Source organism: Thunnus albacares, chromosome 22, assembly GCF_914725855.1.
Source record: "Thunnus albacares chromosome 22, fThuAlb1.1, whole genome shotgun sequence".
Lineage (NCBI taxonomy): Eukaryota > Metazoa > Chordata > Actinopteri > Scombriformes > Scombridae > Thunnus > Thunnus albacares.
In genome coordinates, this window is record NC_058127.1 from 3,263,218 (window position 1) to 3,287,098 (window position 23,881).

Consider the following 23,881-nt stretch of genomic DNA (forward strand, 5'->3'; position numbering starts at 1 on the left):
TGATCCCCTGACTTTTCCTTTAGCACCACCGTGAAGTTGGAATTTTTGTTTTTTAGTGAAATATCTTAAAAAGGATTGTATGGATTACCATGATATTTGGTGCAGATATCCATAGTAATGATTTTTGGGTTTCCCTGAGTTTACAGGTCAGAGTTATAAGTCAGAGTCAGAGTAAATATCAACTGACATGATAAAAACTATCAGGTGGTTTGCCATGAAAGTTTGTGCAGACATTCATGATCTCCAAAGGATGAATCCACCTTAATACAGTGATGTTTCCTCTAGTGCCACCAGTAGGTCAATTTTTTTACTTGTCCCATGACATATCTCTACATTTATATGAAAGAATGGCACAAAAAGTGCCATCCTAAGGTTCACATTTATAGTTTTGAGTGACATGTGTCGACAACTTTTGGATGTATTGCCATGAAATTTGGTACAAATATTCATGTTCCCCTCCGCATGACTTCTGATGACTTTGGTGATCCTCTGACTTTTCATCTAGCACCATCATCAGGTCAAAACTTTAATTTGTCCAATACTTTGGTTTATGACTAAATACCTGCAAAACTAACAACATTCCCATCAACCTCAACCTCAGCTTTACTTTGTCTTTGGCACTAATTAGCAAGTGTTGCATGCACTGCTTTGCCTTGTTGTTTGCTCTATTCTTGGTCCATCTATACTCAACCCTGAATAATATTCCCAGGTTTTTTATAAATGCATGGTAAAATAAAGCGGTCTCAACCTGTAGCAACCTGTAATTCAATTTTTAATCCAAATGTAGGAAAACAATCAAGATTTCTGGTGTGCACAATTTTCCTTTAGAGTTAAAAGTTTAGTGCAGGAATTTAAAAAACAGACTTTTCTTCCTCAGGTCACTTTCAGGCAACTGGTCGACCTCAGCCAATAGTGGCAATGGTCGGGGATGACATCACTCTGCCATGCCACGTGAAACCTGCCTCAGATGTCTTTGACGAGATGCTGGAGTGGTCAAGACCTGATCTGAACCCCAGATTTGTCCATGTGCGACGTTCTGGAGAAGACCTGCTGGATCAAAACCCGTCCTACAGAGGAAGAACATCAGTGTCCATCAACAGCCTGAAACAGGGAGACGTATCACTGAAACTCTCCAAAGTGAAATTCTCTGATGAGGGAACGTACAGATGCTTCATTCCAGGATTGAAAACAGAATCTAATGTTCAGCTAGTTGTTGGTAAGTGGAAATACATCTTGATAGAAAATGCTTTTTATCATTTTTTAATCATCTAGGGAGACTAAATGTACTAATTATTATTCCTATTGTCTTTTCTCTCTCTCATCATCAGGTCCTGTCATCAACATCATCAAAGTCGACAGTGGGGTGTTACAGTGTGAGTCTACAGGCTGGTATCCAGAGCGTGAGGTGTTTTGGCTGGATGGTGAGGGAAACCTCCTCTCTGCTGGACCTACAGAGACAGTCAGAGGTCCTGATGGCCTCTATACTGTCAGCAGCAGAGTGACTGTAGAGAAGAGACACAACAACAACTTCACCTGTAGAGTCCAACAGAAGAACATCAACCAGATCAGAGAGACAAACATTATTGTTCCAGGTTAAAATATATTCATGATATGATCACTATTTTAGCTTTAAATGGCTGATGTCTCCTTCAAATAAATATTGTTTTATTTCGTATGTCATAATTTCAGATGATTTCTTCACGGAGTCATCCAGATCATCTGCTTCTACCGTCATTGGTGTGATTGTAGGCATCATCTTTATTCTCGCTGTTGTCTTTCTTCTGTGGAAATGGAGACAAAACAAACTCAGTAAGTCTGTAATGTGATATCATAACGTTGATAATAATAAAAAGTAATCTAATCATCTATTATTGTCCCCATCCCAATCTAAATGCTTGAATATTAAGTATCTATTTTGATAATCGATTAATTGTTGAAGTCGATTTTCAACAGTGTTGGTTCCAGCTTCTTAAATGATAAATATGTTTGGGTTTGAGACAAAACACCTTGGGCTTCTCATATATTATGGATTAAACAATTATTTGGTTAATTGAGGAAGTAATCTGAGAATTAATCATTAAAATAATCGTTAGTTGTAGCCCTGCTATTGATACTGATTCTGATCCAGTATTTTTTTTTGTTACATATATGTGAATTTTTCGTATATAACAGCTGCACAGCGTTCATTGTTCACCCAAAGTAGGATTAAATTAAATTATATGGGCTTCATTATTTACCTCAGTATATTTTTTATTATAAAGGTGTATCATAGAAGTAAAATTATTGAACCTCACCCAACTTTACTTCACTTTAGTAATCACATGACGGAGGGCTGCGGCATTTAAAGTAGTAGTTGAAAGTATACACATTTAAAAGCAACACACCCTAAACCACCTCAATGATTCTTTAACAGTTATGTATGTAAGAGTCTCAATGGGATGAAATATTGGAATATATATATATATATATATATATGCACTACCAGTCAAAAGTTTGGACACACATTCTCATTCAACTACTAGTGAATATACATGTATATATTCCCCTTCTACACCATAGTGTGTTGTGCTTTTGCAGATAATATGTCTTATCATTTTTATACCTTTACGGCAACACATCACATAGATTTTGTGTAAATGCTGTACCCCTTTACCCCTTTCTGCACACAGAGACCAAGAAGTGCCATGGCGACAAGGACAAATGGAAAACTAGAGACAAGAAGAGCAACTCTACAAGTAATGGTCCAGAACAAGAGTCTCTGATAAAGGAAGATGAAACACAATCTACAAATAATAAAACAGCAGGTCAGGGTCCAATTGGAGGAGAAAGACAACAAGAAGATCAGCAGGCAGGGGGAGAGACAAAAGATAATTTAGACCAGACAGGGAATGAAGAAAAAAAGGACTCCTGTCCAGCAAAGGAAGAAGGACAACAAGATAAGGATAAGGATGGGAGAGATGGAGAGGAGAACCTTCGAGAACCTATAAAAGACAACAAAAAACCTCAGTCTCCAGCTGATGGACAAACAGATCAGCACCCAGCTCCCGTCAACAGCACAGCAGTTCAGGGTCCAATCCCAGGAGGAACACAACAAGATGAGACCAGGGCCGAACAACAGCCATCCACAGAGGAAACAGAAAAACAAAGTGATGTAGATAAAAGACAGGGAGACAAAAACAAAACAGAACAGTTGACTGTAGAACAGCCAGAGAAGAGTCCTGAGAGCACAGATGGAGAGGAGAATACAACACCTGAAAAAGATGACACAATAAGTCAACCTCCAGTCAGTGGACAAACAAATCAGCCCCAAGCAGGAAAGACTGAACTTGATGAGAAAGATGCAGAGGAGGAACCAAAACCTAAAGATAACAAAACAACAGATCAGGTTCCAACTGAGGTAGAAACAGAACATAATGCTCAGCAGGAAGAAGGAGAGACAAAAGATAATTTAGACCAGACAGGGAATGAAGAAAAAAAGGACTCCTGTCCAGCAAAGGAAGAAGGACAACAAGATAAGGATAAGGATGGGAGAGATGGAGAGGAGAACCTTCGAGAACCTATAAAAGACAACAAAAAACCTCAGTCTCCAGCTGATGGACAAACAGATCAGCACCCAGCTCCCGTCAACAGCACAGCAGTTCAGGGTCCAATCCCAGGAGGAACACAACAAGATGAGACCAGGGCCGAACAACAGCCATCCACAGAGGAAACAGAAAAACAAAGTGATGTAGATAAAAGACAGGGAGACAAAAACAAAACAGAACAGTTGACTGTAGAACAGCCAGAGAAGAGTCCTGAGAGCACAGATGGAGAGGAGAATACAACATCCAATGGCACAAGCATTTAGTCTCTAACGGATGACAGATAAACAGAGCTGCTCCCAGCAGGGGATGTAAAGCGTGAAGTGGAGAATAAAGGAGACAAAATGGATGAAAAAGGACATTCAGGTCAAAAAGAGGGAGAGACACATGGAGGGCAGCAAGAGAACAATCTGAAGGTAGATGGAAAAGAAAGAACATCTACATCTGCAAATAAAACAGAACCTCCAACAGCAGTTAATAATAATAGAGCAAAAAACACAGAAAGTGATGAGGATATGGAAGAGGGAGCGATTGAGGAGGATGGAAAAGGACAAACAGGAGGAGAAATGACTGATCTGGACAATAAAGAAAATAAAATAAAGGGGGAAATAGACCCTAAAGGTGTTCAGTTTAGTGATTGGTGGAGAAAGAAAAAGGCAGAAAGAGAGACACTGACAAATCTGGACAAGAGAACAGAAGAAGACGAAACAGTTTCTGGACTGATGGAACTGAAAAAGACAGATCAACTCAAAGTGCAGCTGGAGGAGGAAGAGATACAGAGAGAGAGGAAGAAATGAGAGTCAAATATCTTTTTTAGATATCAAGAATGAGAAGCAAGAGAAACCAACCGTATGGAAAAAATCAAAAATTAGAGAAATAGAGAAACAGAGGGATGAAAGACAGAGATTCAGCATGAAGCAGCAAATAGAGGAAACCAGGAGCTCCATGAAGGAAGAAAACTTCAGACACAGAAATGACAGAAATAATCTAAAAAGAGTACAGGAGGAAATCAGAGAGTAGACAGAGAACTGATGCTGATGAAACTCAAAGTAACTTTGAATTGACTTCATACCTCTTAAACTGTAACCAGACTAAAGAACTCAAACAATAAATAAATTGCAATGAGATCAAGAGCAAGTAGTTCAAGGACAATGATTTCACTAGATGATGATTTGAAGTCTGGTCTTTCTCTGCTACATGCATTTATATTCTAGGATGTATAAAAAGTATAATTTTTTACACTCTTAAAAAAATAAAATTATGGTAATAATGACACATTTTGCAGTTTTCATTGATTTCACAAAGCTTTCCTGTTCTTTCTCTCGTGTGCACCACATCTTGCCTGATTTATTTTTATTTGCTTTTTTTATGTGTATGGGAATCACCAGACTCTATATTAAATTATTTGAATTACATTTACATCCACAGAAATTAAGCTGTTTTCTTGTTTGCTTTTTGTCACTTGTAAATGAACACAGTCATGCAGCATGTTCCTACAAATCCAACTAGTTCCTGAGATTTCAGTGACTTTACAGAAGTTGTTGCAGAAATTGTTTAAGAGACTGAATACAGATATCCATCCCTCACAAAAGAATGTAAGGAAAATGTTTTAGCTTTTCAGCATTAAAGTTAAGTTCTGCTTTGTTTTTGATAACCAGCTTTTCATATATTGTTTTATTATGATGATTTTCCCACTTAATCCATCTGTAAATCCACATCTGTACAACATGACATTTATAAAATAAACCCAAAGTAACCTGTCTGTCCTGAGGAGTTTTTATATGTAGAATCAAACCAATAAATGTTCTGCAGTCTTACAAATCTTTATCCAAAATGCAAAACTGTTAGTTACTAAGGAAAAAGTCAATACCAACCTGATACATGATGAATAACTCTAACTCGAGGACTACAGTATAGTAGATAATGATTTATTTGAGAACAGACTTGGAGATATGATTAAACATTTAACGATAAATCAATAGATATTAGTGAACTGATCATACTGACTAACTAAGCTGACTAAATTATTCTAAGGGCCCCCTAAAATGATGCATCATACTGAGATGTTACTAGTAATCCTTCATTACTTCATGATTATGTTACCATTACTTATTATTTTTGTAGAAGCACAGCATCATCCTACAAAACTAACAACAACTACAGAGTTTTTACAGGAAATCTCAAAAAAACATTTTGGTAACACTTTATTTTATAAGTCCATTAATTTTATACCAATTTCCTGTTAAGTTTTTGTGTAATTTGCAGGCATTTAATGTTACACAATGACAAATAATGACATTTTACTGAGGGGGTGGTGCAATTTAGTACAAATTAAGTTAAGTTAAGATAATGAGGCAATAAACATTTTACTTGTAATGGAGTATTTTACATTGCAGTTTTTGTACTTTTACTTAAGTAAAGGATTTGAATACTTCTTCAACCACTGTTTGTGTCATTAAACAAGAGATTTCACAAAATGTACAATATAATAATTTACACCAGGGGGCAGAAGAGGACTTCTTATTTGTGCTCATAATTTATCAGTTTCTATCTGAGGTGTTTGTGTGTTTGAGAAGGATATAGTGGGTGAGTGAGAAAGAAAGCAGCACCATGTCTATAATTTATTTACAACATTCAAATAGTAGCTTGATGCTGCTCTCCTAAGGTCCAACATATATAAATGTTCAAATGTAAGTGGAGAGTTATGGAAATGTTATTAAATTTAAAGCTTATTGTCATTCAAGACCAAAAATCGAGGAGTGCACAGCAGAGTGAAATTGCGTTCCCTCCTGCTCAATGTGCAAAACAATTGACGTAAGAAATAAGACAAAAGTATTATCTTTACTAATAGTGCTGCATTTATTCCTGCTCTTTCACATTCAACCCCCCAGGTTAGTTACAGTTATATTCAGGTGAAATGTGTTTTCTACATTATTCTACATATTAACCGAAAAACATTGTTATGTTAATGGTAATCCACATTTATGAGAACTTGACAGTCAAAACACAGTGTGTCTGCTTCATGTCAAACTGATATAACATCATCATGTTAGCAGTCGATCACAGAGAATGTGTTTAAAACGTGCAGCAGCTCTGTTCCTGTAAACAGCGTCTTCAACGGTGTGAACATGCAGAGCACGTAGAACAAGGTGGTTTAACCGCTCCACTATAACAAACTGGGGCCTCTTAAAAATAGATACTGATACTTTGAGTCAGCTGAAGAGCTCAGACGATCCCTGAAACAGTTTCTGCTATCAAACTCTAGCCACAGGAAAAGAAAAAAACACCAGACAACTAAATAAACAGAATATCAACTCTATCTACTCTATGCATTTTTTTTCTCTCAAGAAAATTATGTAAAAATGTAATATATAACATATTTAATTTTTAACATGATCATACTTAAAGTTAACAGAACAAAACATTGTTTTTACTTAGTATAAACAATAATGTTATAGTTATAAAATTATAAATGCATATTTTGATAACTCACAGCTGAGTAATTAAATGTAGTTATAATTTTTCTTCTTTGATTCTTTATTCAATTCAAAGTTGTCAATGATGTTACTACATTGCTGTTTCATTTGCAGTTACCTTTTCAAAAAGACAACAACCAGGCTGATATGAATAAAAATATTATACTTGACCTGGTGTTTAATTGGATGACGTTGAAAATCCTACTAATTTTGACAAATCTGAGTATTTATTGATGTTTAACTTGTCATTAAATGCACAATATTTTACATTATAGTCGTGGAGAGATGACAAATCTTGTACTTTGAACTGGATACAATTACGCAGACATATAATACTGCATGTAAACACTTTCATCTCCCTCAGTTAGGTCTGTCTTCCTTATTGACCTGTAAGACACATAGAAAATACATAACAGATGATAATGCACAAGTACTTTAAAGAGTAACTACACCTAGGCTACTGGTTGCTACATGCTCTATCTTGACCCTGTACAATTCACAAGGCACCATAGTGCAACGCTGCATTACAAAATATTCTGATGAAAGAGATGTGAAGGCCAGCATTACTCTCAGTTTTACCTTTTAGATGGTAGAATATAGGCTATCCTGAGGCTGGGGTTCATCTTTATCTAAAAAAGAGACACAAAGAGAAATAGAAGAACGGCAGAATCAATTATAAGATGTTAATGCATCATGTTAACACAGACTGGGTTTGATCTAATACTAGGATGATATTCAGGTCTTGAGACCTGAGCCGTGAGAAGGATGAGAGGCCCCCCTTACCCTTTTCTGTCTGTGGTTTGCGGCGGTGGTTTGTGTTGAGGCAGAGGCTCAAATTATCAGCAGCGTCTGCAGTGTCTAAAAACAAAACATGGTGTGTGAAAGACTGAGATGATGTGAAATGAACGACTACTTTTAACTGCTCTAATAACAGTGTCAGTCAGACAAATTATTCATTAACAACTCTTTTAAAAATCAAAAACACTACATGTAACACTTTTTCTCAAAATATAGTAAATTATCTTTCTTTTTCTTGTCTTTTTTGATGACCGCATAAAGGTAATTTTGTGGATTACTCATCTGGGCCTCTAGTAAGAAATAAAAGAAATAAGAAATAAAGAAATGAAAATGAAAATTTTCATTATAAACCTGTAGTCTTCTGCAGAGTACATTTGTAGAATGATTTAAATTCAATTTTAGTGAGGTAGACTAAATCCAAACGAATTTGTTTCACTTATGAGTGGACTAATCTGAGAAGCAGCTGAAACACTGAAAAAATTACACAAGAACTACCTGCTTAATGACTATTCATCTGCTTATTTAGTGAGTTTTCATCTGTCCTGTAGTACTTAAGGAACAAACTGTTTTCCAATTAATGAGCATTTAACATTTTACACATGCTCCTCTCAAGAGGCCAAGACTAAATCTCTGCCTCTATGTATCTAAATTGCTGTTAATTCAATTAGAATTAAAAGAATGCTCATGAAATTTACAGAAAATTAACTTTCATTCACAGAAAATACAAGGAAGAAGACATCTCAATTGTCCCTACACTACAATTGAATTCTCTAATCCCTGCAACTGTTCCAAAAAGCTCCCCCACACCCAACAATAAAAACGGTGAAAATATTGGGCAACTAAATGCCAAAATAAATAGAACATGAAATATGTTAAGGAAGCAGGAATCTGCAAAAACACAGCAGACACAACAGAACATTTTCACTGGTCCTTAACATCGATCTAGAAGTCCTCTTTGAACTCTCAGTGATGAAATTCACTTTCAGTAAACTTCTCTTAAGTGTTTCCTATGTTTTGTTTATGTCAAGTATAATATTTGTACCTCGCTGTTTCTTCCAGTAAAGTAGTCCGATCACCAGCAGCTGCAGAGCCAACAAAACCTTCACCACGGTGAGGAAATGGAAGAGGTAATGGCGGGAAAAGTTCATCTCATTCCGAGATGCTGGAGGATGACAGAAAATACTTTCTTACATACATACGCCACATATTTATAAGTTACACAATATTGTGCATATCTCAGGTCTGTGGGCGTGTTTTGGGATCTTTTTGTTTGAGTCAGATAAGAAGGAGACTTAAAAAGTGATGTGCGTTGCTGTGTCTGTGGCTCTTGTTTTGTGTAGCAGGATGTTATGAGTGTCATGCCCCGGCTGGAAAGCTGAGTTATCTTTTTGTTTCTCCCAGTGTTCCTTGTCTTGTACATCCTGTTTTATTTTGATACTCACCTCTTGTCTCGTTCCAAGCCCTTTACTTCCTGCCCTCATGTGTCTCCCGTGTGATTACCTGCCCTGCCCTAATGTGTTGCACCCGTGTCTCATTGTCTTCCCTCCCCCAGTGTATATAGTCTCAGTGTTCCCTTCCTTCTGTGCCAGTTCGTCTTGTTCCTTAGTGTCAGCGTTCCAGCCTTTTTCCCTAGTAAGCCTTATAGTTCCTGACCTGTTTTGTCTTTGACCTTGCCTTTTGCCCACGGATTTGGATTATCTTGTTGTACTGACTGATCACCTGTGTACTGACCCTGCTGCAATTAAAGGACTGTTTTTTGAACTTGCATACTGTATTAGTCTGCATTTTGAGTCCAAGCCGTTGTTCAGTTCATGTCAATGAGGCTCAGAGTGACTGTCTGTTCTGCCAATGATAGAATGCCACCATATCTCGTTATGCAATATTTGATTTGCTATATGGAAACAAAGTCTCTTTCCACAGTGTGTAGAGTTAAATAATGGTCTACTGTCGAATAAATGCATATTCTTTGTCAAAGGAGAGCACATGATATGAATGCAATTTATTTTCAGTTGGATTTTAGGGCCTCACATTCTAGGCTTTTTGTCAGCTTATCTTGCCTGCCTCTTTTGGAGCTTTTGTCATTTGGTTTGATTCTGATTGTGATTAACGAGCTTGTAAATATGCTTTTACTTTGCCTGTTGTATCAATGAGTCCTTACTTTGGGTCACAGAGCCATTATACTTTACACTAATTTGAAATTTCTGTGAGTTCAACCATCAGTGGCCAGATATGCAGCTGCATACAACTATTAGTTAAAGAAAGCCCAAAATCTGTAAGGTTCTTTCCCTCTTTACACTGCATAGTTTGGGAGTTTAAATTTCTTTTTATACCAGTATATTATATATTAGTATTGTATCTCACCTTTGACTGACAGCCACCTCTCCGCTGATTCTCCAGCTCCGGAGATGCTGCACTTGTAGAGTCCTTCATCAGATTTAGAAACACTGTTGATGGTCATCTCTCCTGTAGAGTTACTCCTGATAAGGAGGCCATCTTTATAGAAATCAGCTTTGAGATCGAAGGAAATTTCGTTCTTTCTACAGCGCAGAGTCACCGCAGCTCCTTCTGTTACAGGAAGGACAGGACTCTCCATGATCACATCACCACCTGAATGACGCCATAAAATATATTTTATGTTACCTACTAACACACATTCAATACTTCAATGCTTAGAAAGTTCCAAACTTTGTGTGATGCATTTCATTATTTTTTTACACCTTCCTCTTTATCTTGTTCAGATTCGTCTATCCCAGCATGCACTGAATGTGCCACACGGCTAACAAATTACTTGAGGAATTATTGACCAATTCAACATTTTGTTCAGGCATGTGGTATCATGAATGCTAAAGTGTGAAAGTTCTGTACTTGCAAGGTTTGGAGTGATACACTCACACATGCAGTTAGCTTAAAAAAACAAAAACAATAAAACATTATTAACATGCCTTCTTCTGTAGTACATTGACCTCTGACAGCCAACCGGCTCTCTGGTGATTCTCCAGCTCCAGAGATGTTGCACTTGTAGAGTCCTTCATCACACTTGGAGACATTGTGGATGGTCATGTTGCCTGTGGAATCAGTCTTGATGAAGACGCCATCTTTATAGAAATCAGCTGTGCGGATGGAGGAGGTTGTCTTGTGTCTACAGTGCAGAGTCACAGCTTCTCCCTCCATCACAGGAAGGACAGGACTCTCCAGGATCACAGAACCAGCTTAACAATATTAGAGTTGTTAACATTTTGGTAAAGATTTAATTGGTTATTAGAAGTTTTCCTGAGTTTTCCTTAGACTCAAACTCTTCACCTTGAATAAACATACCAGTGACAATGATGTTGACAGTGTTGCTTCTTTGTCCTTCTCCACCTTCACACCAGTATTCTCCACTGTCTGATGGGTAGACATATTCAATGTTGCAGGTCATGTTAGGACATTTTGGAATGACTCCCTTGATGTTCTTCACTTTCCATCCAGCTGATGCAAAAAACCCCTCACAGGTAAAAGACACAGATTCACGATCAAAGAGCTGCAGTCTGGATGGAACAATACGGACATCTGCATCTGACACAGAGAAACAGGGAACAACATATATTAAGAACTCGCTTCCCAGATGATAGATAAAAACTTGCATAAGAAAAGCAAAATAAAATCAAAATTATTGGGTACTATGATGCTTAAAGAACACCTTGCCTGAAGTCAGAAGTAATACACATTTGATTGAACAGTTAAACAAATTTTTGACATTTGATGAACTAACTACTTACCAGATGTCTGAGGATGACTTTGCTGCACATTTGCAACCAGCAGAATCAACACATTGATCACTGGAGAGACAAAGGAGCAGAGCCTCATATATAGATGCTTTTATGCTGTATGTAGAATCTACATTTAATCACTAACTCAACATATATGATAATTATAGAGTAATTTTACTCATTATTATAATTTTAGAGATTAATCAAACATTTTGGGCCACTGAGAAACACTTTAAATATCAATTATGGAAAAAAGGTTAATATATTTTTGAATACTGATGGATTAATTAATTAATTAATAATAGAGTTATGTTCAATTTATTCATTTATCTCTCAAACTTGTGAAGAATTTTTTTTAAAGTTAAATTCAAAATGTTTTTTTATTTTGTTTCCTTTTATTATTTGAGAACAAATAGACACTGAGTACTCACACAGTCTGAAGCAGAGAACTGTGACCTCCATGGTGTCTTGCTACTGACCGTCTGAGCGTCAAACTGAATCAAAACTAAATATAATGGAGGTGAGAACTTCCTCTTCCTGTGCAGATTATACTTCAGATTTCTTCTGGTGTTAAGCAGACTGTAGCTGCAGTTGTACAGACTATGTGAGACAGCTCTAAAACAGTGGTTCTCAGACTTTTTCACATCAAGGAACCCTATACTGACACAAATTTGACCACGAACCCCAATTTGATATAGTCCCAGGGTCTCCCATCTGATAAGATTTTTGCTTTTAGATGTTTTATTACAGAAACTGTCGGGACGTATGAAAAATAAATGATTCCCCTTTTTGCTCCCTGGAACCCCCTCAAGGACCCCTGGGGGTCCCGGGACCCCACTTGGAGGACCACTGCTCTGGAATGATAAATTATTGTAAATTGAAGGGCAAATCATTTATTGTGCACTTAAAACCTGAAGGGGATATATCATGTTTTTTGTGATTTTCTGTTATTCATATACTGTTATGATATTGGATGTAAAACATGGTCAAAGTTCCAAAACGTGAGGTGAACGAATGTAAATATGTTGCCTGCAGGTCAAAAAGATTTCAAGCTGCTCTGAACACTTCATTCGCAGCATGTTTTTCTACTTTTCTGATGAGCTGACCAATCAGAACAGAGTCGGCTCATCAGGAGAGGGGTCTTAAAGAGACAGGAGCCAAAACGTTCTGTTTCAGACAGAGGCTGAATTGAAGGGGCTGCATAAAGGGCCAGTAGAAGATAAATAAGGAGTTTTTAACTGTAAAACATGCAAAGATATTCCACTAAAGGCCTGGATTTAAAATACAGATGTGGAAATGTGTCCCCTTTACGTTCTTCTTGATTTCTGCAACACCCTGCAGCTAAACATGCTCTCATATATAACAGTTTTAAACATGTTGGCACTCTTTTTCTGAATATTTTCATTGACCCACTTGGGAAGCCTTTTCCACTGTTTTCTTGTAAATCAATTTTTATTGAAACTTTGAACAACAACAACATGGCAATTGAAAACACTTTAAACGAGGCATAAAAGGCATTTAAACAAGATTTTTTTTTTAAAAAAAAAAATACAAGACAATATAAAAAGACACATCTAAATAGGATTTTAGAGAGTAAACAGAAGATACAATAACAAAAATGAAATAAGACTGTCAGGACACTAAAAATTAAAGCATGGCTACAGTGCAGAGTAAATTATGAATAAATAGTCTCACATTTCCTGTGATAAAAGGCAGAGGCACACAGTAAACTAATGAATAGGAAGTCCTGCTCTGCCCCCTGCAGTAAATCAGCAGACCTGTCATCTCATACTTTTGTCTAGGTCACCAAAGCAATAAAGGAACAAGAAACTACTATCATTGCATTTTGATTAGCTGCAGATATGAATGCTGCTGTAGTATTTTATAGTAGTGATAATCAGTTACCTGGCACCTGGATCAATGTTCAGACACTTGTATTTAAATGTAACACATTAACAAAGACACTGGAAGTAAGTTTTCAGTAATAGTTTAAAGGCTATAGCACAGAGACATGCAGTATGGTTATATACAACATTCACTGGTTGGACAACTTAAGTCTTAGCAGGTTTACAGTTTTTGTTTAAATTGTACATGTATGATTTCTGTAAATGATTACTCTTCTGCCAAACCTAAATAAACTTAAATGATCAGATTTTGATCTGATCTGATTGCTGTTTTAGGGGCTTTCTAATTCATAAAAGAGAAATTTACGTTGGGAGTCTGGTGCTGGTAACTCTAACCTACATCAACCCTTTTTACAACATTGGTCGGGTGGACTTCTAACTGAGTGTAGGTGTGGCAGTAGATAAGACAGAGCAGGTGCAGGTCAGTGTATTCATTTGAATAAAGGACTTTGGCAAACTGCGGCTTTTCAAAGTGAATTCATGCAAACGGTAGGAAATCCTTTTGAAATTAAACTTTGTCTATTGTAACTTGAATTTGAAATCATTCCTTTTTTAATTTTGCTGTCACATACTGTATGGTCTTCTCTCTACCTCAACTTGTTTTGTTAGTTCGTAAATGTATTCTTATATGTAAGCTATTTTATCATTTAATCTTTTTTTTTTTTACTTGAAATGTAATAAGACAGTCCAGGAAGGATGTAATTTTTGGCTGGTTGAAAAAAATGATATGTATAATTTGCATGTTGAAACATTTTTTTCATCCGCATGATCTTTTTTTTAATTGATTTAATTTCTTTTGATATTTTTTTTCAGCACTGCAGGATGCTTCCACAGATGGATATAACGTCCCATAAACCTCGACTAAGTGCATTCAGAGCTTTGATTTTCCATCCCGCTGTTGCCTTTCTTCTCCTAACACTCTTTCATGGAGGTAATGTATACACAAATATTATGATAAAAGGTCATTATTGTAGAAACAATTGTAGAATTTAATGTTAATATCCTCATGTATGTGCTGTAAATGGGGTGGACAAAATATTAACTCTGTATAATGTCGTCCAAAAAAGAACAAAATAAGACAAAAACAAAGGAAAAAAACACGATTAAAAAGATAAGATTAAAAAAGATACAATTGGAGTAACATCTTTCTGACAGTATCAACAAAAACACAACTTTATAATGTTTGTCAAAGGTAGAGTTTATGGCCGAGCTGTTCTATGAGATTGCATTAGATTTTACAGGTGTATTATAAGTGGTCGGTATATGAAAACTATAACCATAAATAAACCATAAATACTGGAATTTAAAATTATGCGAATTTTAATAAAACATTATGTACATTGATGCTATCTCTGCCTTTTTATTGTCTAGAGCAACATAACAGATGTGTGTTTTTGTAACACACATTATGTAGAAAACTTTATTATTGCGTATTATTATTATTACTCTCACTGAATACTGAACTAATTAATTAAATGTCAGTATATTGTGCTGACCACCAATGAGCACTTATTTTTATTAATTGCAAGTTAGACACGTGCTTTTGAGTAGTGAGAGCTCAGCGTGACGGTAGTTTGCAGTCCAGCTGTGTGTAGTGTGAATGTGACATTTTAGCTAATAAATTTGGCAAATTGGAGGTGTATAAGTTTTGACCTCCATGAGTCCATTTTATTCACCATCAATCTTTTTCTTTTACTTTAGAAATCTCTCATTTAGGGCACATAGGTTCGAGCTTTTTTTTTTTTTAAAGCTATTTTTATTTCTAATGTTTTAATTTCACATTTTGATGTTTACGGCTTGTTTTTAGACATTATGGGGAGATTTGTACTCACTTGCTGCTTCCTATTTAAAATGTTAAAGATGTACCGAGATGTATTATTGTAAGAGATCAGCATGAGTTTAGTTTCCACTGCACTATGCGTTGTGTTAAACAGTGGCTGTAGAAGACAGACAGACATTTCATCTGTTGCAGTTGCAGTTTAAGTCCAGCAGAGAGAGCCACAGTCTCTCACTCTACAGTTCACCTCATTGGTAAAAGTGAAATGAAAATGTTTCAGGTTTATTTGTTTGATAGATAACAGATTGGTTGACTTTCAGATGTCAGTTAGATAATATGCTGTCCCAGATAACATCTGGGTTGTATTTTTCAGTTACAGATTTGTGCACAAGCTTGAGTTTATCATTAACTTTCAATGTTCCTAATAAAATTATGATAAGTGCTGCTGTTTTCCTTTACAAATACAGTTGTAGTTCTGTGTTGAATGTGTTGGAGTCAAATGATTAACTCTTGTTAAGAATTGTATTTTTATTAACAAGGTAAACTACATGGCTCTTTAGGGATTAGCAATGTCTGTAGGTCCACCACTATATCTCAACATTAACTGGATGGATTACCATTAAATTTTGTAAAGACATTTATGTCTCACAGAGGATGAATCCTACTGACTTTGGTGATCCCCTGACTTGTCCTTCAGTGCCACCATTATGTTGATTTCTTTTTTTTTAATATCTTTAAAAGGATTGTATGGATTACCATATTTAGTGCAGATATCCATGGTAATGATTTTTGGTGTTCCCTGAGTTTACATCCTTTGGAGATCATGAATGTTGTAAAATGAAGCAGCCTCAACCTGTAGCAACCTCTAATTCAATTTCAAATCCAGATGTCCAAATTCAGAGCTCTCAAGATGCTTGGTATGCACATTGTCTTTTAGAGTTTAGAAAGATTATTCAGTTCTTACTGCAGGAATTTTAAAAAACAGACTTTTCTTCCTCAGGTCACTCTCAGGCAACTGGTCGACCTCAGCAAATAGTGGCAATGATTGGGGATGACATCACTCTGCCATGCCACGTGAAACCTTCCACGGATGCCTTTAACGAGATGCTGGAGTGGTCGAGACCTGACCTGAACCCCAGATTTGTCCATGTGCGGCGTGCTGGAGAAGACTATCTGCCAGATCAAAACCCGTCCTACAGAGGAAGAACTTCAGTGTCCATCAACAGCCTGAAACAGGGAGACGTCTCACTGAAACTCTCCAAAGTGAAACTCTCTGATGAGGGAACGTACAGATGCTTCATTCCAGGATTGAAAACAGAATCTAGTGTTCAGCTAGTTGTTGGTAAGTGGAAATACATCTTGATGGAAAATGCTTTTTATCATGTTTTCATCATCTAGGGAGAGGAGGAAGAGTAAATGTACAAATTATTATTCCTCTTAGCTTGTTCTCTCTCTCATCATCAGGTGCTGTCATCAAGATGGCAGCACCTGATGATGAGAGAGAGAACACATTATTGTTTCAGGTTGTAATGTATTTGTTTTGTATTTTACCATTTCTTCACAGACTCGTCCAGTTTATCTCCTTCATCCGTCATTGGTGTGATTGTAGGCATCATCTTTATTCTTGCTGTTGTCTTTCTTCTGTGGAAATGGAGACAAAAAAAACTCAGTAAGTCTGTAATCTGCTATCATAATTTTGATAATAATGAAAAGTAATCTGATCATCTATTATTGCACCGATCCCAATCTAAATGCTGGAATATTTAGTATCTATTGATCAGAGCTGCAACAATTAATTGATTACTCATTAAACTGATCAACAGAAAATTAATCAGCAACTATTTTAATAATCGATTAATTGTTAACATTGATTTACAACAGTGTATGGTTTTAGCTTCTTAAATGTGAGAATTTGCTGATTGTCCTTGTCTTGAATTTTAGTAAATTAAATATGTTTGGGTTTGAGACAAAACACTTTGGGCTTCTCATGTATTATAGACTAAACAATTATTTGGTTAATTGACACAAAGTTGGACACACTTTCTCATTCAAGTGAATAGAGAGGTGTTCTCGTACATGTACTATATATTCCCCTTCTACACTGTATTGTGTTGTACTTTTGCAGATAATATCTGTCTTATCATTTTCACGCCTTTACTGCAACACATCACATATATTTTTGCATAAATACTGTTTGCTGTGTTTCTGTACATAGAGACCACAAAGTACCATGACGATGAGGAAACACTGAAAGCGAGAGACAAGAAGAGCAACTCTACAAGTAATGATCCAGAACAAAAGTTTCTGATAGTGAGAGAAACAGACAGGGAGAAACACACAGCAGAAGAAGAAACAATGAAGAATCAGGATCTGAAGATCTATTCCTTAAGTGAAGAATCAGGACTTACACACCACGAGCAGCCCGTGACAGAAAATAAAACTAACAATGTCCTGGTACAGAAAGAAGGGGAGATAGAGATACAATCTGTAAATGCAGGAACAGGGCAGATGGAGGATGTAAGACAACAAGATGAGGTCCAGACAGTAGGTCAGACAGAGAGGAGAGTGATGAGTGAAGCAAATGAGGTTTCATGTCCAGCAGAGGAGGAAGGACAACAAGATAAGAATAAGGACAAGAACAATGAAGAGCAGAACACAACACCCATACAAGATGACACAAAACCTCAACCTCCAATCGATGGACAAAAAGATCAGCTCCCAGCAGTACAGAGTAATGTGGACAAGAAAGATGAAGACAAGGAAACAAAATCTGGAAACACTGGAATAGAAGATCAGGGTCCAAAGGATGGAGAAAGACAGATGGAGGGGGAAAGAGGAGAAGACGAGGAAGATGAAACACAATCTACAAATAATGAAACAGCAGGTCAGGGTCCAACTGGAGGAGAAAGACAACGAGAAGATCAGCAGGCAGGAGGAGAGACAAAAGATAATTTAGACCAGACAAGGAGAGAAGAAAATGAGGTTTCATGTCCAGCAGAGGAGGATGGACAACAAGACAAGAATAGGTACAGGAGAGATGATGTGGAGAACACAACACCTGAAAAGGATGACACAATAAGTCAACCTCCAGTCAGTGGACAAACAAATCAGCCCCAAGCAGGAAAGACTGAACTTGACGAGAAAGATGAAAAAGAGAAACCAAAACTTAAAGATAACAAAACAACAGATCAGGTTCCAACTGTGGTAGAAACAGAACAAAATGCTCAGCAGGAAGGAAGGGAGACAAATAATAATTTTGAACAGACAGGGAATGAAGAAAAAAAGGCTTCCTGTCCAGCAAAGAAGGAAGGACAACAAGATAAGAATAAGGATGGGAGAGATGGAGAGGAGAACACAAAACCTCAGTCTCCAGCTGATGGACAAACAAGTTTGCTCCCAACAGGAAAAGTACAGGGTGATATGGGCAAGAAAGATAAAGGCAAGAAAACAAAATCTGCAAAAAAAAAAAAAAAAAATCAGGGTCTGAAGGATGGAGAAAGACAGAAGGAGGACAAGAAAGGAGAGGAAAATGAAGAAGGGAAAATGCTATCAGATAAGGGTCCAACTGGAGGAGGAAAACAAAAAGATGCCCTGCAGGCAAGAACAAAGACAAATAATCATTTAGACCAGACAAGGAGTGCAGAAAACGAGGTTTCATATCCAGCAGTTGAGGGAGGACAACAAGATAATAATAAGGACGGGAAAGATGGAGAGAAGAAGACAACACCTATACAAGATAACACAAAACCTCAGCCTCCAATCAATGGACAAACAGATCAGATCTCAGCAGAGGATGTAAAGAGCAATGAAGAGAATAAAGAAAAGATGGAGCAAACAGGACTTCCAGGTCAAACAGAGGGAGAAACACATGGAGAGCAGCCAGAGAAAAACCAGAAGGGAGATAGAGGAGGACGAACACAATCAACATCGACAAAACCTACAGCTGCTAAATCAGCTCGTAGCAAGAAAAGAAGACGTAGAAAGTGATGTGGATATGGAACAGGAAGTGAATGCAGAGGATGGATAAGGGCAAAATATAAGAGCAACGACTGATCCGGACTACAAAGAAGAAAATAGAGACATTAAACAGAGTGGCAGACACAGAACTCAAATGCAGCTCATAAGAAGAGGAGAGGAAGAGAATAATGAGGAGGAGAGAGATGAAAAGGAAGACAGAAATGTAGAAAATAAGATATAAGAAGCACAGGACATGACAGAGGGAGGAAGTAAGGAAGGTAAGGATGTAGTAGGAGGAAAAGTAGGAAAAAACATGAACACTGAAGGAGATAAGGATAAATCTGTAAGTGAATACCAAGATACATAATGTGAACGAGGAGAAAATAGACCCTAAAGGTGATAAAACAGCAGTTTAGTGATTGATGGAGAATGAAAAACACAGAAAAAGAGACACTGACAAATCTGGACAAGAAGAAGAAACTGTTTCTGGACTGATGTAACTGAAAAAGACAGATCAACTCAAACTGCAGCTGGAGGAGGAAGAGATACAGTGAGAGAGATGATACAGACAAAGACAAGGAGATGAGAATCAAATAACTTCTTTTAGATACCAAAAATGATCTGGAAAAGGTAGAGAAACCAACAGTAGGGAGAAAAAAATAGAGGAGATGGTGAAACAGAGAGATGAAAAACAGAGATCCAGCATGAAACAGCAAATGGAGGAAACCAGGAGCTCCATGAAGAAAGTTAACTTCAGACACAGAAACAACAGAAATAATATAAAAAGAGTACAGGAGGAAATCAGAGAGTAGACAGAGAACTGATGGAACTGATGCTGATGAAACTCAAAGTAACTTTGAACTGACTTCATACTTCTAAAACTGTAACCAGAGTAAAAACCTTAAACAATAATCAGATTACAATGAGTTAAGTAGGCAGTTCAAGGAGTTCAGTGATTTCATTAGAAGATGATTTGAAGTTTGGTCTTTATCTGCTACGCACATTTATATTCTAGGATGTATAAAGTATACATGTTTACAGTTTTTAAAAATAAAAATATGGTAATAATGATACATTTTGCAGTTTTCATTGATAAGAATTCACAAAACTTTCCTGTTCTTTCTCTCATGTGCACCACATCATGTTTGCTGTTTATATATGTGTGTGAATGAACAGACTCTATATTAAAATGAGAAGGCCATGCAGCAGTGTTGTACAAATGCATCTAGTTCCTGAGAGTTCACTGTTTTCAGTTTCAGTGTTTCAGACAGTTTACAGAAGTTTTCAGAGACGGTTTACAAGACTCCAGACATCAAAGAGCTCCAGCTGCACTGATGAAAAGAAATGTAAGGAACATGTTTCAGCTTTTCAGCATCATGTTTCTGCTTTTGTTTTTTGTTTTATTATGATGATTTTCCCATTTAATCCATCTGTAAATCCACATCTGTACAATATGAGATTTATGAAATAAACCAAAATTAACCTGTCATGAAGAGTTTTTTTTATTTTTTTACTGTATACGCAGAATCAAACCAGTAAATGTTCTGCAATGTTATAAATGTTTATACAAATTGATTTTTGTTTTGTTTTGTTCTTGGTAAAACTTTGCAACAAGATATAATATATAACTATAAGAATAAGTATAACTTGAGGACTACAGTATAATAGACAATGAGTTATTTGAGAACAGACTTAGAGATGTAAATTAAATGTTATGTAATGATTAATTAATATATATCTGTAAACTCTTCATACTGTTAACTACTCATTATTTACTAACTACTTAAACATTAGTCACTATTTTGTGCCCCCTAAAGTGATGCATCATGCTGAGAAGTTACTAGTAATTCTTCATTACTTCATGATTATATGACCACCATACTTATTATTTTTATTATTTTTTTAGAGGAAAATCATCATCCTACAAAACTAACAAGAGTTTTTACAGGAATTCTCAAAAACATTTTGATAACACTTAACTTTACTGGTCCTTTAGTTTTATACCAATGTACATTTTTGTGTAATTTGCAGGCATTTAATGGTCAATTTTTAGGGCTTATTACTGAAAGGTTGGTGAAATTTGGTACAAATAATATTATAAAGCGGACCAAGTGTTAAGCTGGTGTAGTTTCTAAGTTCCATCTCATTAAATTTGGGTCCATAGTTGTTAATTTGCAAGAAAAATATTAATAAATTGTAATAACAAAAAATAATTTGTTTGTATTAGCATTAGCATATTGAAGTCTTTCTTAAAAGCTTTAAAAATGAAGAAAGAACAGTTACCCAGCAGCTACTTTTAAGAACTTATTTGAAAAAAAGTTCAAATAAGTAGGAAATTAGTAGGAAAGTAATAGATAGTGCTAGTGCTACCGAAATTGTTGATAGCATTTTTAAGAAACAACGTGATATGCTAATATGTCCCTTGACACACAAAACTACACACTGAAAACTAAGTATTTTCTGTCTGTTAAAGGATTATCAATAGTCTTCAAGATTTTTTTGTTAATTAACATGAAACTGCAACTCAACCAGACATTAGTTATGTATGGATGGTATGGAAGATGGGTAGCAAGATTCACATGGACAGACTCCTCTTACTGGTGCCTCCTGATATTTTTATATCTGTCTTATTTATTATTAAGTAAATATGTGTAAAGTCTTAAATACAAATGCACCCTTTGAGGTTGATGCAATTGCAATTTTGTTATGCTTGCACAATGACAAAAAGTTCTTGACTTGGCTTTTTTCCATTTTTCTTATAATTTGTACCAAATTACAGCATCTGTTCTGTAAAATGTTTTAAAAATGAACAGTTAAATACCTGTAAATTACTCAGAACATGTCCAGGATATTAGTATTAAATTAAGGGACCTGTAAAATAAATCAAAATTTTAATGATCAAATTTGCCTCCAGTGGTGAAATTAAAACACTAAAACCTGCTGTTATATATGGCACCAGAGATGCACTACACAAGAAAAGGAAGTTCTTACTATCATCATACTGTACAGTCAGCAGCAAGCCAACATCAGACTGTATGAGTCTCATCTCATTTTCCATGATATTTATTAAATATAGTGTATATATATTTCAAAAAGAAATGATATGCTGGAGTTAGACATTAGAAACTTGACGTAATGGCGACAAGCTGGTTGTTTTCTGAATCTGAATCATATTACAAAAGGAAATCCAGAGATCTGCTATTAGCTCACCAGTTTCATTAGTCTTTCTTTTTTTTTCTTTCTATCATTTCAAAATAAAAATGCAGTACAACACATCATACTAGAGCTCACACTTTTGGCATAATCTCCCTCTTTATTTTGTTTCTTTGTGTCTCCGTCTCCGATGCAGCTTTTTCTTGTATTGTTCCATCCAGACTGCAACTCTTTGAATATGAGTATGTCTCCTTTAGCTGTGAGCGTTTTAATGGCTCAGATGGATGGAAAGTATTGAGAACTGTTAAAGGAGGATTTACCACATGTACTGCCAAGTGGAGGGTGTATTCAGGGTCCTTCTGTGCCATTAGAAATGCCAGTCAGTCAGATAGCAGAGAATACTGGTGTCAGAGTGAAGGGGGAGAAAGAAGCAACACCATTATAATCACTGTCACTGGTATGTTTAAGTCACTATAAAAAGTAATACCAAAATCTATCAGATTATCTTAAAAAAATAACTGATATAACTTTTGTTGTTCAGCTGGTTCTGTGATCCTGGAGAGTCCTGCTCTGCCTGTGATGGAAGGAGATGATACAACTCTGCACTGCAGGAACAAGACAACCTCAAACTTCATTGCTGATTTCTTTAAAGATGGAAACCTAATCAGGTTTCTGAAGGAAACATGACCATCCACAGTGTTTCTAAATCTAATGAAGGACTATACAAATGTAATATCTCTGGAGCTGGAGAATCACTAGAGAGCTGGCTGACTGTCAAAGGTGAGACACACATATTTATTGTGTTTTTTTTAAGCCTATCTCTTGATAAAATTATCACTTTGTGGCTCTCAATACTGCCTTGTCCTCCAAATGAAATGAAATGAAATGAAATTGTCCCACCTTGTCCCTCACTTGTCAGTTATGGCAATGAGCTACCTGTATTTGACCCTTATGCCTTGCAAGGGACCTAAAAGGGCCTTTAACGTTTTATTTTTTCTATCATTTTGCCTGTGATTGTGCTGTAGCCATGATTTTTGGCAAAGGTGTGTATTTTTTATCCAATTTTGGAAATTCAACCACAGATCCTATATTAAGTCTATAATACACTGTGTAGAAACAATACTAACTTTCAGCATGTTACGGCCCTTTTAGGTCCCATGGCCACAATAGCATAAAACCATGCATTCTATTTTATAAGGCTTTCAAACTGAAGCCCTGGCTTCAAAGCTGCAGTTTTTACTATTTTCCAGCTGATTGAGCAATTTGTTCCTGTTTGCCCTGAGGAACAAATACATACCATTAGCATTGCTCTCCACTAGGGGCTATTCCAGGGGCATTTCATGCATTATCAAGTATTTTTAAAGGACATTGCAGCAAATTTATTCACATGAAAATGTTGTGTTTGTATTGATATGGATGTCCAAGAGCAGTTATGTGTGTGTTCGCAGAAACTAATGTGTGTGTGTGTGTGTGTGTGTGTGTGTGT

The 23,881-nt window shown here is 36.3% G+C and overlaps 3 protein-coding genes across 4 annotated transcripts; 2 read left to right on the forward strand and 1 right to left on the reverse strand.

The window, feature by feature from the left end:
* Nucleotides 1-764: 764 nt before the first annotated feature.
* LOC122974106 (spore wall protein 2-like) lies at nucleotides 765-20,199 on the forward strand. 2 transcript variants are annotated; one of them, XR_006400236.1, is made up of 5 exons: nucleotides 765-1,216; nucleotides 1,329-1,592; nucleotides 1,690-1,809; nucleotides 2,670-4,202; nucleotides 19,639-20,199. XR_006400236.1 is itself a non-coding variant. In XM_044341994.1 (4 exons), exons 1-4 carry the CDS (start codon nucleotides 919-921, stop codon nucleotides 3,845-3,847), a joined length of 1,860 nt encoding a protein of 619 aa, XP_044197929.1. In that variant the 5' UTR covers nucleotides 765-918; the 3' UTR covers nucleotides 3,848-4,789. The 2 variants fall into 2 exon arrangements, 1 of the variants encoding a protein (XP_044197929.1); XM_044341994.1 differs by lacking the exon at nucleotides 19,639-20,199 and having other exon boundaries at nucleotides 2,670-4,789.
* Nucleotides 7,263-11,288, reverse strand: LOC122974204 (high affinity immunoglobulin gamma Fc receptor I-like). Its single transcript, XM_044342174.1, has 7 exons — nucleotides 11,171-11,288; nucleotides 10,798-11,064; nucleotides 10,217-10,462; nucleotides 8,898-9,017; nucleotides 7,841-7,915; nucleotides 7,637-7,686; nucleotides 7,263-7,444 (listed from the first exon to the last, which is right to left on the reverse strand). Exons 1-6 carry the CDS (start codon nucleotides 11,271-11,273, stop codon nucleotides 7,640-7,642), a joined length of 858 nt encoding a protein of 285 aa, XP_044198109.1. The 5' UTR covers nucleotides 11,274-11,288; the 3' UTR covers nucleotides 7,263-7,444; nucleotides 7,637-7,639.
* On the forward strand, nucleotides 16,327-19,651 carry LOC122974443 (spore wall protein 2-like). Its single transcript, XM_044342476.1, has 3 exons — nucleotides 16,327-16,627; nucleotides 16,850-16,954; nucleotides 17,501-19,651. Exons 1-3 carry the CDS (start codon nucleotides 16,327-16,329, stop codon nucleotides 19,270-19,272), a joined length of 2,178 nt encoding a protein of 725 aa, XP_044198411.1. The 3' UTR covers nucleotides 19,273-19,651.
* Nucleotides 20,200-23,881: the final 3,682 nt, after the last annotated feature.